Raw genomic sequence first — 18,687 nt, 5'->3', positions numbered from 1 at the left:
AGCGGAGCACGCGCAGAGCGCGGCCTACCTATAAATAACCTCCTGCGAGGAACTGCTTCGTGGGTAACGTGGGACCAACGTCGCCATCTACTGAAAAAGAGAGGGAGAAAAGGCTTTGGCTGTTCGGTCGTAGTTCGTCAGAGCGCGCTGTTGCATTTATAGTATTGGTTACCGCTGTTACAGAGTTCCTAATTTGTGTCGTATACACGTGGCACCACGAAGAATGCAGCTGTATTAAGAGATAAGCTCGCTGCCGGGAAGCCGAAGCTTGTCACCAAGCAAGTTAAAAAAAGCGAACTTTGGAAACATTTTCTGTAAGTTGTTGACGTGCACACCCTATCATAATAGGGCATATGGAGTGCAAAAGCTGTGAATCTTACTTCGCATATGATGACGGGAAGACAGGAGCGTCGCACCTGAACCGCCATAAGTGCAAGGCTGCAGATGACACCGCTGCCATTACTTCGTTCTTCACCGAGAAGCAACCCGAGCTTTCATCTACCGTTAAAGGGAATCTGACGACTGCTTGCGTGAAGTGGTGCGCAAAAGATATGCGGTAATTTGACGTTGTTTGTCACGATGGATTCCTAAAAGTTACCGACGAACTAATTGCTCTCGGTGCCAAATACGGGAGCATATCCGCGAAGACCGTGATTCCGCATCCTACGTAGGTGTCTCGCAGGGTGTCTGAAGTTGCAAACGAACTCCGAGAAGCGGTGGTGCCTGAGATCCAGTCAGCGATGAAGGAAGATCGCTGCTCGATGAGCCTTGACATGTGGACCGACGACTACAAGAAAGTAGCCTATATCACTGCAACGGCGCATTACGTGAGTGTGAAATGGGAACTGAGGAGCCTTAGTTTGTTCACTAGCGACTTTTCTCCCGAGAGAAAAACGGGAGAGAACATCCGTATAGAGGTTGTAGGACGGTGCGCTAAGCTGGGGATTGATGAAGGCGTGTTAAGCAATGTGGTGGTCGTGACAGACCAGGGTGCCAACATAATTACCGCCCTCCGTCTGTATGCCAGAATGAACTGCTGCGCTCACGTCTTGAACACCGTTCTTCGGAACGCGTTTGATGACGGGTACCTCGCTCAGAGACTGCCCAACCTTTTGGAACAACTGAAGAAAGTGAAGGCTCTCATGAAGTTTCTAAAACAGAGCGCACTGACGAGCCAGCTACCACACGGTGTGTACCAGGAGATAAAAATGCGTGGAATTTGAAATTTGCCGTGATCAAGTCTGTGCTAACTCAGTACGATGCGATGGAGAATCTCATCGCTTCAAGGGGCAATCTAATCTTGGAAGACGTCAATAAGGTCTTGTTGACGGAGGTCGTCGAGCTCTTGGAGCCCTTCAAGGAGGCCAGCGAACAGCTTGAGCAGGACAAAGTTGTAACGCAGCCCCTTGTATTGAAGTACTACACAAACTGAAGAAGCACCTTACTGCTGCTTCGACGGACTCACCAGAAGTGTGGAAGTTCAAGTCGAGGACGCTAGAATTTTTTCAAATAAATACGCCCATAGGAGAGCTTCACAAAATCGCTACGTTCTTGTGGCCTCCTTTCCGCCATCTCCGCGTGTTTGATGAGCAGGGGAGGAAAACTGTTCACGACAAAGTACGCGAATTGTTGATAGATGTACATCTGCGTTTTCCACAAGGAGAAACGAGCAGAGACCAACTGGATAATGGACCCCTGCGAATCGTACATTCCTTGACGAATTTAATTAGTGGCACAATGCTGCGGAAACTGAGCCAGCCGACAGTGAGCTTGACAGTTACCTTCGGGACCGTAAATCGTGTGGCGACATTGAGAAACTGCTTGAATGGTGGGAAGCCCAGTGTAGGAAATACCGAGGACTTTCATTTCTTGCAGAAAAGTACTTCGGCGCCCATTTACGAGCGCCACTAGCGAACACAATAGTAGAGCAGCTGGGTAGGCACTCCAAGAAAGGAGGACCTGCTTGAAGCCGGACAGCCTGCAGAACCTGCTGTTATTGCACAAGAACATGTAAATTTTTGCGTTTTGCTTGCTTTTTCAGACTTCTATCCCTGTCGCATCGGTTTCGGGTGCGATATTTTTGTGTCATTTGGTGTTCTATTAAGCGTATTTTCTATCTTGAGTGCACTAAAAAGGCGGAAACCTTTTATCAGGAATAGCATCAAGTATGTTGCGGGGCAGGTTGATTATATAATTATATTGTACGTGGTGATTACGTTTCCTTGTCGACATTAGAATTTGAACGATTTATATTCCATATGCTTTTGCTGATAAAATATGAAAGATATAATATATCAAAACGGTTTTTATCTTACTGCAACAAATTATTATTCAAGATCCTACTTAAAAAAATTGTGGAAATAATGTTTCCAACGCGAGTGTAGAAAAGAGAATAAAAGAAAATGTCCCGGGTTTGCTTCTATCCGCTTTTCCAATTTAGGTGTACACTCCTTGTAAAATAATTTTGTTGCTGCGTTTTATTGTCACTACACTTTTATTGTAATGACTTTTCGTGTACCACATGTACATGTACCACATTTCATTTATATTCTTGCTACTACGTGCCAAAACCACAACGTGATTACGAGGCACGCCATAGTGGGTACCGGATTAATTTCGACCACCTGGAATTCTTTAACGGGCGCCTAAATATAAGTACACGGGTGTTCTTGCATTTCGCCAATATCGAAATGCGGCCGCCGTTGCCGCGGGAATCGCACCCACGTCCTAGGGCTTCACAGCGCAACAGCGCAACCGCTGAGCTACCACCGTGGGTAAAGCAGCATTTCTATGAATGTACACACCGAATTTTCCGTCTTATCGCCCGCTACAAAGCGCGAGGCCTCAATAATAATAATCACCATCAACAACATATATCGTCTAGCGGGCCCGGGCCTGGCCTGGTCATGAACACGCGTGCCCTGGCTAAGTTAATAATGAAAGCCCGCGCCCGGGCCAGGCCCGGGCTTGGAACCACGGGCCCGGGACTGGTCGGGGCTTGGAACGATGGGGCTGGGCCGGGCCCGGGCTGGGCTCGGTCATGTACGCCCAAGCCCGGGCCCGGCCCGTGCTTGGTATCACGGCCCTGGGCTGAGGTCGGGCTTCATAAAGTTGGCCCGGGCCGAAAAATCAGGCCCATGCAGTGCTCTAGGCTCTAATCCTGCCACGTATAAAAATTCAATAATTTGCTCGTTCCGCGCGACAATCGGTAGTATTTGAACGACGTACATCCACTTCCAGCTTCGCGCTATTGGCTAGTCGCTCGCTCATAGCACTTCCGGGAGACGAGCGACGCATTCTAGATTTCTAGAACTGAGCGGCGGCACGTTTTGTCGCTCGAAGCCGTCGCTCGTCGCCGTCGCGCACAAATCGCTCTCATGGGGTTTAGTCCCTAAGACGTAACTGTTTTTGCTCATGTATTGAAATTTTGTGATTATATTTCTGATTTTGCGTCTCCTGTTGCGGTTTTCGAGCACGGTGCGAATATGAAAGGGAGCTTATGTCTACGAACTCGGTGAATCGTCAAGCAGAGAGGTAGGCATCGCCATCGAATATTAGGGCTGCTGTGTGGAATTACAATTGCAGGGGCGCTTTGCATACGCTCATTGTTTGGTAACGCCTGTGCATTTGCTTATATGAGTTGCCGTTTCAAAGTTATGTCATATGAAGAGCTAAATCACCTTTCCTATGTTTAATGTGTGCATCTTGCTACTTCATGGCAGATCAAATGTGTTTATCGCTTTATTATTTTTACTGAAGAAAGAAAGTATGAGAATAAAACGTTGCTTTAATTCCTTGTTACCACTCGTCTGTTGTACACAAAACAAATAGTTGGTCTAATAAAATAATAACTGCGGTCTAACTGCAACTTTTACATGCCTTCAAGAATGTAAAATGCTGGATTTCAATGTGCAGCAGTAGTCGAGTCTGTCAAAAATGAACTCCATTGCGCAGCTCATAAATGAAAATAAGTTTATGCCTTTTAGTAAGCTCATTGCAGGCCGCAGTGAACTTCCTTGTTATTGTTGAAAGGTGGGTAAGCTTGCCATGACAAGTCTTGTTGCCCTTTCTTATAGGCACATCCAATCATATTCATTGAACTGGATGACCATATTTTCACGCCTACTGAGCCTCACGCTTGCAGATATGATCCTCAAATTATGGCTTAAGCAGTGGCACAACCAGGGATGGTGCGGGGGGCACACTGGGGACGTGCTTAAAGTGTGTCACAAATGATGTTTGTGACACACCAGACTAATGACAGACTTATGAGATCTGAGAAATGATCAATACTCTATGAGCAGGAGTATTTTAACATTGGTGCGGAACGAGGATGAACATTCGGTTATTTCTTTTTTGTTTAAATCTAATAATTGAATTTGGTTTAGCAGTTGATTGTTACAGTCATTTAGATGCTTCGTGTGCACTTCAGTAGGAAGACTAAGAGCTAAGACATTCTTTTAGTGCTATAACCCGGAATATCATGATGTTGCTTTACACCATGTTATCGTGTTGACTTTTGCACACAACGTTTTTCAGGCACACGCTTTATATAACGCAAGAAGGCAGCTGTACGGACACATGGATGTCAAAGAGCCAGCCCAGTGCGACTCCACGTAGTGCCGAGGAGCGCACGCGAAAGAATCAAAATACACTGCCAAGCAATTTCGACGAAAAAACTAGAATGTGGTTATATTGGGTGTATAATATGACTAAATATAAACAAAACGAAAATACTGTATGTCACCCCAAGATAAAAATTCTCACTTTCTCTTGGCAGTCATATTAACACGGTATATTCATGTAATGTGTTGGGAAAGCCAAAATTAAGTATGCTCTCTGTAGACAAACACATAGGAGGAAGCGTTATTTAAAAGCTAGAACTGTGTTTAAAAAAAGGTGTGTAGTTTTGTGAGAAGTGAATGTTTTTTGTCTTGCCTCTCAACAGATGTCATAACCAACTCAACCATGTGATAACTCTCAACGATAACTCTCAACCATGTGATAAAAAATAGTGGTACAATGAAATTGCAAATTTGCTTAGTAAAATGATACATACTTGCAATGAGCACGGTGCCTGCGTTCACTGTATAAAGCAACAACTCATGCTTGGTTAGGTGCTAAGATACATCCAACAGCTTTAATAGCTTAAATTTAACAGCACGTGAATGCAAGGGTGCAAATAAAAACCACTGTGATTCTGTATTTTAAATGCTGACATGATGGAGACAGATTTTCATGTCTGCCTTTTCATCTATTTTTTACACCTAACTTTAGAAGTATGGCTTGGTTTTAGTGTCCAGAAAGTGGAAGCATTGGGTGAAGAGAATCCCATCTTTAAGGAGTCATCGTTTACGCGCATGCTGACGAAACCAGCTCATTACAACCGCTCGTACCTCTCGAAGCGAAAGGAAGGAGCAATTAGTTCCTTTAACTGTACACCGTAGTGCACACCTTACATCTCAGAAGCTGGAGAGTCACTTGGAATAGAAAATTATTTTTAAAATGTAAGATTGTTGGTTCTCCTTCTGTAAAAACATTCATATGATAGCTTCTGGCAGGTATTTGATATCTTGATTAGCGTGACTCAATCTACTTGCCAACCAACTATGCTACTGGAGATAGAGATGCGTTCAATGCAAAGAACAGAGAGAATGCGAGTTGAACACTTGTTCACCAGTTGGCGCATGTGAACATATAGAGTCAAGCAAAAGCCCTTTGGTTTCATGGCTCCTGTACACATTCTTATAAGGGAAAATAAAAATAACGCATTTTCGCACATGGTCAATTTCTGAACTTAAGATAGAGTGCACCGTGAGCCGATCTATTAATATTTCCAGGCACATATGTACTTGTTTTGAGGCGATTCTGAGAAGTGCAATAATTTTTCTTACTCTAGCGCATCTTAACCACCTCAGTAGGAAAAAAAAAGCTTTGCTTTCAGGAAGTTGATGTATTGTTTAAGTACATGCATAGTCGCATGCAAAATCCACGTTCATGAAAGGGATATGTGAAACAGGATGGTGTCATTCTCAATTTATGTTTTGCTTCTTTGTTTGTATTTTTCGTGCACTTCCCTGCCTGTTTTTATTTGTATGCCGCCTTTGATGCATCATATTTATCACATCTAATTTTTGGTTCACATCTCAAGCCATGATATACTTTAGTTGGATTGCATATTCAACGAGTCACAATAATTGATCATGTAATTAGGCAAGCTGCTCCTCAGAACTAGCATTCTTACCGTGAAGGGAATGAAATTATATCATATATGACAGGAAATTTTATGCGCGAGGCTTTAATTCCAATGCTCCTTGAAGTTTTATATTCATTGGCTACACACTAGATAATTTTGTAAATCTAAGTTTATTTATTTGTGAGAGAGTGTAACGGATGAATCCCAACAACACCAGGGAACTACTTTTGCGAGGAGGCCAACCGAATAGAATATATGATACGCCTGTGTACCGCTTTGAGACCGAGCAGGATTGTGCTGCAGAGCCACGACAAGCCACACTTAGAAACAATGGGGTGCAGCCCATACATGAATATTTTAGGTGAAATATAAGCAAAGCTAGTAAGACCTGTGACCTCACATGAGAATATGAAACACATTTTTAATCCACTGTACTCTCAGTCAGGAACATCCATATGCTGTACAGGACGTTATCAAAGGAGCTGCTGTCTTAGAATATGGCACACAAAAAAAGTTTCTTGCACGATTTATCTGCATTACCAGCCCCATGCTTAGCAGCTCATCTGGTAACTTCTGCTAAATAAGTGCACGCGCTTTGTGCCTGAAATGCGTTTGCTGGCCAGTAAGTAATGTGGTGCATATTTCTCTTCTATCATAGTATCAATACTTTGTGAACTTGCACACGTTTGTTTTTTAACTTTCCATTGTATACTTTATTTATCAAAAGAAAGAGCCAATTTAAATTAAAGGATGTTTCTACACTGTAATACTGATGAAACTTTAGAGGATATGCTTATGTCTTTTTACACTATGTGTTATAAATAAAGTTCATGGGCATCATTGTAATCTCATTTTATGTGTTTGTCAGTATGTTTCTGAATTTATTAAGCAGTTTGTCTTGCGACTGATCAATAAAGATATTGACCTTTTAAGAGAGAAAATGTTTCATTTGAGTAACTAGACGACTACAAATTACATCTCATTCACCAAGCATAAGTGCAGGAGCTGCTTATGAATGAATCAACTATTCCACACATGTAAGTGTTGTGAATCCCTTCCAGCGTGTCCATGGATCTACATCGTGCTTCCACACTATTAGGAAGAGTAAAAGCACTCTGTTCTTAATGAGTACAAAGGCTCTGTTTGGGGGAGTAGAAACACTCGGCTTGGAGGAGTAGAAGTACTCGGTTTGGAGGAGTAGAAGCACTCGGTCTGGGGGAGTACATTACCCCTGTGTGAAACTCTGTCAGGAGGAGTTGTCCTACTCGCTCTCAAAGGGGGTCAATGTACTCTCGAAAGGAGAGTGAAATATGGAACAAGCAGACACTCCCTCAAAGAGAGTGCCCGGAACTCGCTTTGTTTTCAGAGTGTAACAGTTTTGACCAAGGCCGCTTCCATTGACATTTCCACACCACTCGCATAGCTAGCAGCGGCCCGCCCGCTTTCTGCATGGAATTGGCTTCGTCCTTAGGCATGTCTGTGTAGCTCTTTAAAAATTTTGCTTTAGCAGAAGGACTCCCAGAGGTTTAGCACACGGCGCCGAAGCTCCGGACATTCATTACGACCGGAAGATTCTGCTGACCTGCGTTAACTCCGAATAGTTCACCTGAAAATCAATGTCTATGGGAGCAGCACCCAGAAGGCTCGCTGATAGTGAATCGGAATATCTCTTTGAATAAGGCACATTATCCGCACGCAGATGAATAATATGATCAAAGCAGATTTAGCATCTGTGAAAGTAGGTCGCATTGTTGCCGACAGCACTGGACATTTCCTTAGTTGAGCAGATGCAATGCTTTACTAGGTAGCTGAGAAAAGCTTATGACACCAAGCTAAAAGGACTCCGGACCATCTGGTACACAAAAGAACGTCTGACATAGAAACCTGTTCACGACCAGGACAAGAGCCGCTAAGTTGATGCAAATTACATTTTATTGTCAGACCACGCGAAGGTCTACACGATATAAGTATATTTTGATACGGCATTTAGGAAATATAACTTTACGCCTTGATCATTCGAAGACTGGACAAAGACTGTAAATACCACAAAAATATAGGCAGCATGAGCAAGAAACTAACCTGGCCTAGATGCACATCTTGCGAATGATTCCCACTTGTGCAAGGTTTGAAGAAATCGTAGTCTGCTGCTGAATTCTGCTGACTTGGAACGTAACGGCGTGCCTTTAGAGTGAACGAGAGTGCCATAATGCCGCGGTAGGAGTCGTTCATAAAGGTCAATAAGTCTCCCGCTTTGCGCTGTAATAAATAAGAAGAGCGGTTAGATCTGAAATGACTCAAGAAAAACATGGTAAATACTCCGTAAATGACTGGTTTGGCCATGATGTACATGCACGGAGAGACCAGCTATCTTAGCTTGTCCCGCCTGCTCACAAAAAATAAGTACAATAGTGAAAATGTTTGGAAGCTGAGAACTTTTGCGTTAGCGGAAACACATGATTTTCACGCGGAGTTTAGCTTGCTCTTTTCGATCAATGCCACTGATAACTTTTTTTTGTATCAGAAGGTCGTTATGTAATTATATACAAGTTTTCCTCTTTGTCAAGAATACATTATTAATTTATAAAAGAACTACACATCTAAGAGAATCAGTATACGGAATTTATCGGTTATCTTAAGTATGAGGAGTTGCCCGAGACGATGTGAAATTTCTAGGTAAGTCGCGAATACTCTGCCTGAAGTCCGCGTTCTGGTGGCTGTCTTTTAATACGGATGCGCATAACTTGTAATAGAAAGTTATAAAAGATCTCTAAAACCCAAATACTGCTGCCTCTAATGAATGCACAACGGAGAGCATTTGAGAAAGCTTTACGCGCCGGCCAACATGCAGAAACTCTACCAGAGAATTTGAAAAAATTAGCGGTGAGACGTCACCTGCTCTATGTGAAACAGCGCAGGTTAATTATTGTAAAAGAGAATTCGTAGACTACCAACTCTAAGTTTATACCGCTACTTTTGTGGTGCAACTGCAGCAGGAAGAATGCTATTTAAATGTGGGATAACATGTGACAGAATAACGTTTTTTCTATATTGCTGAGATATGCAAAAAGCGACAATAAGAGAGTTTGAGTCACGTATAGAGCCAGTAGGCTCATCTAGTGAAGAAAGCAGGGCAAGTACTCCTATTAGAGAAGACAGTTGGACTACTTAACGTTTATTAGAGACTTTGCACTTCGTTAACTAGCTAAATAAAGACAACGGATGACCGCAAAAGCACACTGGGGAGAACAGTAGACTCCTAGAAGGAGGCACTCCTTATGGCATTTACACGGACCCGTCAACTGGGACAAGTTATATTGTAGGACTGAAATATCTTTGTCGTGATTGCCTACATGCTAGTTAGGCGGACTGGGTGAGAGTCGCGAGTGGCTGCGACAACCAGTCAACTCGTAGTGCGTTGACGGAATTTCATTCCGTGAGCATTGTACAATCATTAAATTCTCCCCGTTTCACCGTGTCACCATAAGCCTGAGAGAGACGTAGCCGTTAACCGTATCTTCCACAGTAAAGGTCCCTTACTGTTTGCTTCCTTCTTATATGCTCATTTTCAAAGTATCAAGGGGTCGCGGCAATAGAGGGCGTAGTGCCACTTGCAAGTTGTAAAATGCATTAGCCGTTCGGTGGAAGTGGTTGGCGCATAACAATGATGGAGTGAAATATCAACGCATCACTCAGAAACTGCGATTTCCTAAAGTCTTGGAGTTTATGATTCCTTGTGAAAGCGGGTTCCTGGTTTATGCGACTAGAATAGGCTTGAACATAGTATACACGAAGTAATGATGAGCAGCAACCTGCCAAGTTGCAGCATGACAGATTTTTTAGCCATGCGTTGTTAAAGCAGGAAAGGCCTTGTCTGGATTCGAGGTCTCAAAGGGTCACGTCACAGCCTCAAAGAAATAAACTAAACAAAACATTGCACAAAATCGAACCGCACTACGTTCTAAAGTTTCCTAATCTGTGATACAAAATGGTCTAGCCTGTCTACAGAGTCACACCCACCTGCTTCGGAAGAAAATACTGTTGCGAACGAGCAACGACGCAATGATAAATGAATGACAGCGGCGGTGGTGAACTATATCAATTTTAGGACATCTTTACTTACGATTCCGCGACAATTGTCAGCCTGCCATTACCATCGCATGTACGTTATGCTGCCTTATTCCAACAACCGCTCTTCTGAGTATTTTATTCATGTTTGCCTTAATTGTTTCATATCCAAAACTGGGCTGTTTCATATCCAAAACTACCCAGGACTGGAATGGCCTTTCCACTACCATTGTCTCCACCACTGATCTTGAGGTGTTGAAGGCAGTAGTCTGTCACCATGTGCTGCTTCATTAATTTATGTATAATCCATTTACATTACTCATTAGATGACCATTGGAGATTTTCACTATGTATAAACGCTAAATAAATAATGATGCATAAATTATCTGGTCTATATATTCCCTCTCTTTATGCTTATACGGCCCAAAGAATACATTAATAAATGAAGTCAAGACGCACATATTGCTGTAGAATAGCATACAAGTATAGGTTATGATAAAGCTTCATTACCTTTCATTTAAAAATCTTTGAGTTCTAACATCACCAGTTATGTCAGTTATCGAACCACGCTTATGGGAGCATTATCCGAACTGCGCAATGGCGTCGAACTCAATTTTGGCTCCTCAATCCTTTGAAGAGCCGTTTTTTTATCTCCAGGAGAAACGAACACATGTACCAACACGTGTTACGAACACGTGTTATAGTATAGCTGCGAGTCGAATAAACGAACAAGGTTTTCCGCAGCGGACAACCAATCCAGCGGAACATCAAATGGCTGCTACATTCTTATTGGAAAACGGCATGGCGGCCACGTTCATGCCAAAGCCAACCTGGCGCTTAGAAAGTTGCATGTAGGACGAGGAGTTCTGGTCATGTGAAAATGTTACTTTTTGCGTTTAAGAAATGATGCAAGCATTGTAAAGGAGCCGCAAATGTAGTAATCGAATGTGGGAAGCCGGTGTTGCCCCTTGTGACTTCTACATGGTGCGTGCCTATGGTTCACAAACCCTTACTTAAAGCGACAGTGTGTAGATAGCGTGTATCCACTACCATATTGGTTTGGTTTACTTTAGAATCTAAAGGTACAATTGAAATTGTCAATAGTCTGCTTTTGTGGTTTTCATTTGTTTTCGTTTACATTGCGAACATGGTGCTCATTCTATAGGAGGGTAGCCTGAATATGACACACCTCAAAGCGCCGAAATAAGAGTGGCGAGTTCGCACCTCTGATTGCATACGGTTCACGTTTTCGAAGAGAGAGCATCATTGGTGATTGACAATATTGTTGCGGTACAACGCGGACAGAAGACAGGGAGACGTTCAAGAACCACAGGACAACCTGTTCAAAAACCAAACGGAACCGAGGCACGTCTTCTTCGTCCTCACCCAATCTCAGCCACCCACTAGACGGAGTCCGTTATTGCCCCCATCGTCGTTGTCTTCTAAGTAGAATACACGCGTCATTTGTCCCTCCCTAAAAGAGCATCGCCCCAGTGCTAAACCAGAAATGTCACTCGCGGAAGTAAGAGTCTCTCGCATAGTTATTCGCTCACATACGGCGTCATGCGGACAACGTGCACAAGTTCACGACAGTGCGTGCGGCGCCGCGTACAACTGGCACTATCGGGGACGACCTCGTACGTGACATCTCTGAGTCGGCACAATACTCAATATGGTCCGAAGTATCGTCTTAACAGCTTCTCGGAGAGGCCGCGTTTCCGTATGGGTGTCCAAACCCACACTCTGTCACCGACGTCATAGATGACCATTCGACAGTTAAGATCATTGCGCCCTGCGTCGTAGTCTTGCTGCTGGCAGATCTGCAAGCTTGCTATCTGCCGAGCCTCTTCTGCGCGTTGCGCATACACCTCGGTGTCCGTATCAGTGTCGTCAAATTCGTGTGGAAGCATTGCATCCAACATCGTTCGTACATCCCGTCCGTGAACAAGGGTGAACGGAGTCAGGCGCGTTGTCTCTTGTTTCGCCGTGTTATACGCAACGGTGATACAAGGTAGGATGTCGTCCCAATTTTTCTGTTTAACATGCACGTACATGGAGAGCATGTCTTCAACTGTTTTGTTTAGGCGTTCTGTTAATCCGTTGGTTTGTGGATGGTAGGCGGTTGACTTCCGATGAGATGTTCCACTTAGCAGAAAGACGTGATCTAACAGTGCAGCCGTGAATGCGGTTCCTCGGTCTGTTATTACGACGGTTGGGGCGCCGTGTCGCAACACAACATGCTTAATGAAAAAGCGCGCCACCTCGGCTGCTGTATTTCTCTGGATTGCCTTTCTTTCAGCGTAACGTGTGAGATAGTCCGTTGCGACGATAACAAAGCGATTCCCTGCAGTAGAAGCAGGAAGTGGGCCCAATATATCCATTCCAATTAGGTCAAAGGGTCTTCGAGAAACCTGGACGGGTTTTAGGAGGCCGGCTGGTTTCGACGGAGGCGACGTGCGCCTCTGGAAGTCGAGGCAAGTGCGAACGTGATGTTTCACGGTGGTGGTAAGTCTCGGCCAGCAGTACCTCTGTTGCACTCTCGCTAGTGTTCTCGTGTTGCCTAAGTGACCAGAAGTCACATCATTGTGACAGGCTTCAAGTACTTCCGTACGAAGAGCTGCAGGAATGACGAGCAGATAGGGAGACCCGGTCGAAGAAAAGTTTCGTTTGTAAAGTACTTTCGCCCGCAAACAAAGCGACAACAATCCTCTTGCGAAAACTCTAGGTGGTTTCGCATCCCTCTAAGTAATTGATCATCCCTCTAAGTAATTGATGAGTTCAAGCAACTCAGTGTCGTCCCGTTGTTGTTGCACGATGGTGGATGTCTCCAGAATACAAACAAATGACGAGTCTTCTTCGGCTGGAGAAGACGACTGTATCGGTGATCCAGACAGGCAGCCAGTATCGATATGTCGTTTTCCTGACTTGTACTTGACAGTCATGTCAAACTCCTGCGACCGTAGGCACCAACGCGCCAGTCGTCCCGAAGGATTTTTAAGGTTTGTCAACCAACACAGTGAATGATGGTCGCTGATAAGTGTGAAGTGGCGGCCATACAAATATGGGCGAAATTTCATAACCACCCATACAAGGGCGAGACATTCTTTCTCAGTCGTGGAGTAATCAGCCTCTCTGCGTGAGAGTGTTCTGCTTGCATAGGCAAATACTCTTTCTGTGCCCTCCTGCCACTGCACAAGAACAGCGCCCAAGCCAACATTGCCGGCATCAGTGTGGAGCAATGTAGGAGTGGTTTCATCAAAGTGAGCAAGCACTGGAGGTATCTGGCGACGTTCCCGCAAGTCGTTGATTGCGCCTTGCTCTTCGCCGCCCCATACAAAAGCAACGTCGTCTCTTGTCAGGCGAGTTAACGGCGACGCAATATGAGCGAAGTCTGCAATAAACCGCCGGTAATAGGCACAGAGGCAGAGGAACCGCCTGACAGCCTTTTTATTGGATGGTACAGGAACCTGTGCGATGGCGGCAATTTTTTCGGGATCCGGGTGGACACCTTTGTGGCTTACGACGTGACCAAGAAACTGTAGTTCCGCAAAGCCAAAGTTGCACTTCTCCTGTTTCAGGGTAAGGCCGGCGGACCGGATGGACTGCAGAACAGCTTCAAGCCGCTCTAGATGTTCTTCAAATGTTGCGGAGAACACGATGACGCCGTCGAGGTACACTAAGCAGGTTTTCCACTTCAGGCTTGAAAGTACAGTATCCATGAGGCGTTGGAACGTAGCAGTGGCGGAGCACAAGCGGAAAGGCAAGGCCGTAAATTCATATAGGCCGTCTGGTGTCACAAAAGCAGTTTTTTCGCGGTCTCTCGGGTCTAGCTCGATTTGCCAATATCCGCTTTTTAAATCCATTGAAGATAAGTAACGCGCGTGTCGAAGCTTGTCGAGTGAATCGTCTATACGGGAAAGCGAGTACACGTCTTTCTTTGTCCCCTGATTTAGTTTTCGGTAGTCCACACAGAAACGCAAGCCGCCGTCCTTTTTCTTGACTAGAACTACAGGAGATGCGCAAGGACTCATTGATGGTTGGATCACGTCGTCTTTAAGCATTTTTGTCACTTGTTGTGCGGCTTCACGTTCTCTGGGAGCAACATGATAAGGATTTTGGTGAATTGGTCTTGCCGTATCCTCTGTAATTATTCGGTGCTTTGTTAGAGGTGTCCGACCGACGCTGGACGTCGATGCAAAGCAGACGCTGAATTTGGCCAGTAGCGTAAGAAGCCGTTCTCGTTCGTATGGCGACAAAGCAGTGCTGACGTCAAGTACAGGAGCTGGGTCTTGCGTAGGTGTTTCTTCGAGTAGTGAACAGCTGCAGCGGACATCCGCGACACCGTCAAAATAAGCCACAGCCATGCCCTTTGGAAGGCGCCGTCGCTCTGTGCTAAAATTTGTTAGCAACAGGTTCGTGCGCCCGTCGGTGACACTTACGATTCCTCGTGCGACCGAGATACCATGAGTGAACACCAACGTGGTTATTTGGTCGGCAATGCCTTCGCAATGAAACGGTACGTCACGTGCTACCGAGACAAGGGTACATGATCGAGATGGCATGACAACGTCGTCTTCTGTTAGACGTAAGGAGTGGTGTTGCGGCGTTAGCAATAGACTAATTCAGGACTCTTATAAAACGTCACCATACAATCTGGGATGTTCTTTCAGAAAATCTATTCCAATAATCAAATCTTTACAGCCCACAGGCAGAACGATGAAAGCGGCCACGAAAGAAGAATCCCCGATATTGATTCTAGAAGTACACCTTCCAGCAGGCATCAGTAATTGACCGCCTGCCGTCCTTGTGAGGTCCATGTGAGGTCCCGTCCATGGCGTTTTTACTTTCTTCAGGTGGAGGATGAGTTCCTGACTCATTATAGGGAAGTCGGCACCAGTGTCGACTAACGCTGTCACTGGCTGTCCGTCCACCATAACATCAATGCCGGCGCTCACAATTTCTTCGGTGTTTATCGGCTTCACAGTGTTTTGCAGCGGGAGTGTTGGGAGATTTTTATTGTCTTGCGGCGGGCCTGCAACTTTACTCCCAGAGGTCGCCGCCTTCAGTTTCTGCGCGACCTTCGTCCTCGGAGGTCAGCAAAAGTACGTCCAGTTGGTGAAGCCATCTGACTTGGAGGGGTTGGAGAACGCGAGCGACGGCCGAAATCGAACCTATCGTTGGGCACGGATTCGTCATTCGGGTGCGCTATTGCAGGTTCCCGAAAAGTAGCGTCGTCACGGCGTAGCATGGAATCGTGATTTGCACGTCGACTATAGGACCACGGACGATGAGGTCGACATGACGTGTCACGACGCCAGAAATTACGCGAAATATGGCCGGTGGCTCCGCAGTGAAAACAAAGTGGTCGCCTATCAACGCTGCGCAATACGTCGGTTCTCCGAAATTGTGGCCGTCCCGTAGCATCGTTTTGCGGCGTTGACCAAGGGGCGGCGAACGACGGTTGCTGGTGTGACTGCTAAGGCATAACGGGTGCGCGCCTCGAGGCATCCGCTAGCGGCGGCGACCAAGGAGCGGCTGTTGGAGGCTCGTGGTACGGCGGCGTGGTTGTGACGGGTGGTGGACATCGGACAGCGGCGGCGTAAGTCATGGGACGCTGCTGATCTTGAAAATCGGCTGACGGGAACGCCTGCCTGATTTCGTCGCGCACCACTTCGGCGAATGATGCTACAGGTCTCTCCAACGTTGGTGTCAAAATCTTTTGCACTTCCTCTCTGACAAGCTCTCTGATCAATTCACGCAAGGAATTCTGATACTCGGCAGTCCCTGCGGCAGCATTGATTGCATTGCTGGTGGACAGTCGATCGTATTGCCTGCATCGTTGATGAAGGGCCCGCTCAATAGCCGTTGCCTCTTTGATAATGTCAGCGACGGTGACTGGCAGATTGCGCACAAGTCCCGCGAACAACTGCTCTTTTACACCGCCCATGAGGTAGCGCAACTTCCTATCTTCGGTCATGTTCGGGTCGGCTCTACAACAGAGGCGGGCCATGTCCTCGGCGAACATTGTGACCGACTCATTAGGTTGTTTCACCCGTAGCTCCATCATCTGCTGGGCGTGGTCGCGTCGGTCGGCACTTGCAAAAGTATCGGTGATCTTCTGCCGAAAGTCCTTCCATGTCGTCAGGCTAGCTTCACAGTTCTCGTACCAAGTACGGCGACTGTCGTCAAGGGCGAAATAGACGTGGGAAAGCTTTTGCTGCTCAGTCCAGTGGTTAGTCTGTGCGACGCGTTCATACTTGTCAAGCCAGTCTTCCATGTCTTCGAAGACTGCACCTCGATAGCGATTGGGAACCAGTGGATGCAGAACGGTTACCTGTTGTGGACTGGAAAACCGGCTGCTTTGGGGTGCTTGCGGTGAGCTGGTTTCGGCCATTGAGAGATGTGTGCAACTGCCGGAGAGAGGTGGTTGAAGGGGGGGAAACTCCGGGGCAAGGCCTAGCAGTCAGCGACAAAAGCGATGCACGGGTGTCGTAACGGGTGACAATGCCTACTGGGTAGATGAACGACTCACAGAAAGACTCCTGCGCATCAGGCGAACTCAGTACCCAGCACCTCCACCAGTGTCGCGGTACAACGCAGACAGAAGACAGGGAGACGCTCAAGAACAACAGGACAACCTTTTCAAAAACCAAACGGAACCGAGGCACGTCTTCTTCGTCCTCACCCAATCTCAGCCACACCCTAGACGGAGTCTGTTGTTGCCCCCATCGTCGTTTTCTTCTAAGTAGCATACACGCGTCAATATTGATGCTTGTACAACCGTCTAGCGTGGTTATATGGGCAAAAGTATTATTCTGTTTTACGCTTTCGCTCGTGCTGTAAGTTCGTCTCGCTGAGGGGATGTGCATGATATGCAGCAAATCACCGTAGTGTCGGCATTGCAGTATCCGAGTTCTTGCTTATACGAAGTGCGTCACGGCCTACCTAAGCGTAGAGAATTTCTACCAACGCAGTATTTTAAGATATCGTACATGTATGGTCGGTTTTATTGGGTGTCTCTGTACAGGTTTCTTGGTATGCTCCGGTTTCCGAATTGCTTAAAAGGTAAACCTACACAGAACACGGATAATGTAGAAAGCTGACAGCAATGGTTTGGCGACGTAAGCTTCCGAGCAGGTAATCTTTATTACCATGTGAATATTCACGAAAAAAGGCAAATGTCGCGATATGCGTCACACTCATTGACTACCCAGATTGCGGCATACAGTACGTGAATGTCAGAAGGCCTTCAGTTTTATGAGCAAACAGGAAAAATCGTGAGATGCCATGCAGGTTAGCCTACGCAAGCGGCTCACCAACCTTAGCACTGCTTGGTAGATGTCCGTACAGCAAGAGGAGCAGAACCGGCAAACTGAAGCCAACCAGTTTGTGAGCTCTGGTCTAGAATGTTTCGTTTTTCGGACGCTAGTAATACCAGTAACAGTTGGTACACGGGCTAGTGTTGTATGCATAGTGAATCTTTTTCACTAATTCAACGATCCTATCCTGCCCGTCACAGCAAACTGCCTAGACCTCTGGCGTCCGCCTTACGCATGCTTCCCACTAAGTGCTATCCAAACCTGGCCCTTTTCCACACAATTATTCCAGAGGATTTTAGCTCTACTTTCGCCGACTGTGGGGCTGTTAGCAATGTCGCACACATGCTCCGGCGATGCCCCTCGTTACATGGACCCAATCGCATCACAGAAGAAGAATGGAACTCTGCCTTCCAGACCCAGAATTTTCACGTCAAACTTGGGCTGTCCAGAGAGCCCACGATGCGGCGCTTAGGCTCGGCCTACTAGTCCCCTCTTGGCAGCGACGCGCAGCTCTGCCTTAGGGCAAAGCTTCTCAGGACATTGTAATTAATGTTCTGTGTCTGTCTGTTGATAGGAAGCTATTAGAGCAATATGTTACCTTTTCTAGATTCCCTAAATACTGCCAAAGGGTAGCCTTTGGTTTAGGAAAATTAGTCTACTTGATTCGAAACTTGTTGTTGCATGCATAAGACATAAAATGAAGTGGGAATTGCGAGGAAGCATCATTACTACGGCGTATTGCACATCCATTTGATTTGGTAGTTTGCCTTGTCAGCGCACGCATGTACTCACGCAAGCAGAACAGCGTGCAGATTGAGTGTACAATCACCTTTCTCCCATGTCAGATGAACAAAAGCTCTATGTTGATGAGGAAATAATGAATACACTCTAAAAAATCCCATGCTTAAGCTCACCCAAAACTCTAAGTTTAAGCGTGACGCGCATGTAACTGAGCCTTCGACGACGTTTCAAGCACTACGTGACCAAAAATTAGCGTGACATTCCTTCATGTAAGCATGAGGACAAGACTGCCTGCCATGGTGTGACCTTCTGCGAGCGCGAACCAGCCGCGTACGCGTGAGAAACGCAAATCACACGCTTAACATC

General features: G+C 45.9%; 1 protein-coding gene across 1 annotated transcript in view; it reads right to left on the bottom strand.

The window, feature by feature from the left end:
• Positions 1-18,687, bottom strand: part of LOC129384964 (uncharacterized) — a 52,361-nt gene that overhangs the window by 22,485 nt on the left and 11,189 nt on the right. The window contains exon 2 of the mRNA XM_055070698.2: positions 8,276-8,452. Within this exon, the coding sequence (XP_054926673.2) occupies positions 8,276-8,452 (177 nt within the window). The remainder of the gene's footprint in view (positions 1-8,275; positions 8,453-18,687) is intronic.

The sequence above is a fragment of the Dermacentor andersoni genome, chromosome 4, assembly GCF_023375885.2.
Source record: "Dermacentor andersoni chromosome 4, qqDerAnde1_hic_scaffold, whole genome shotgun sequence".
In the NCBI taxonomy this organism is placed as follows: domain Eukaryota; kingdom Metazoa; phylum Arthropoda; class Arachnida; order Ixodida; family Ixodidae; genus Dermacentor; species Dermacentor andersoni.
This window is presented reverse-complemented; position numbering and strand designations above follow the sequence as displayed.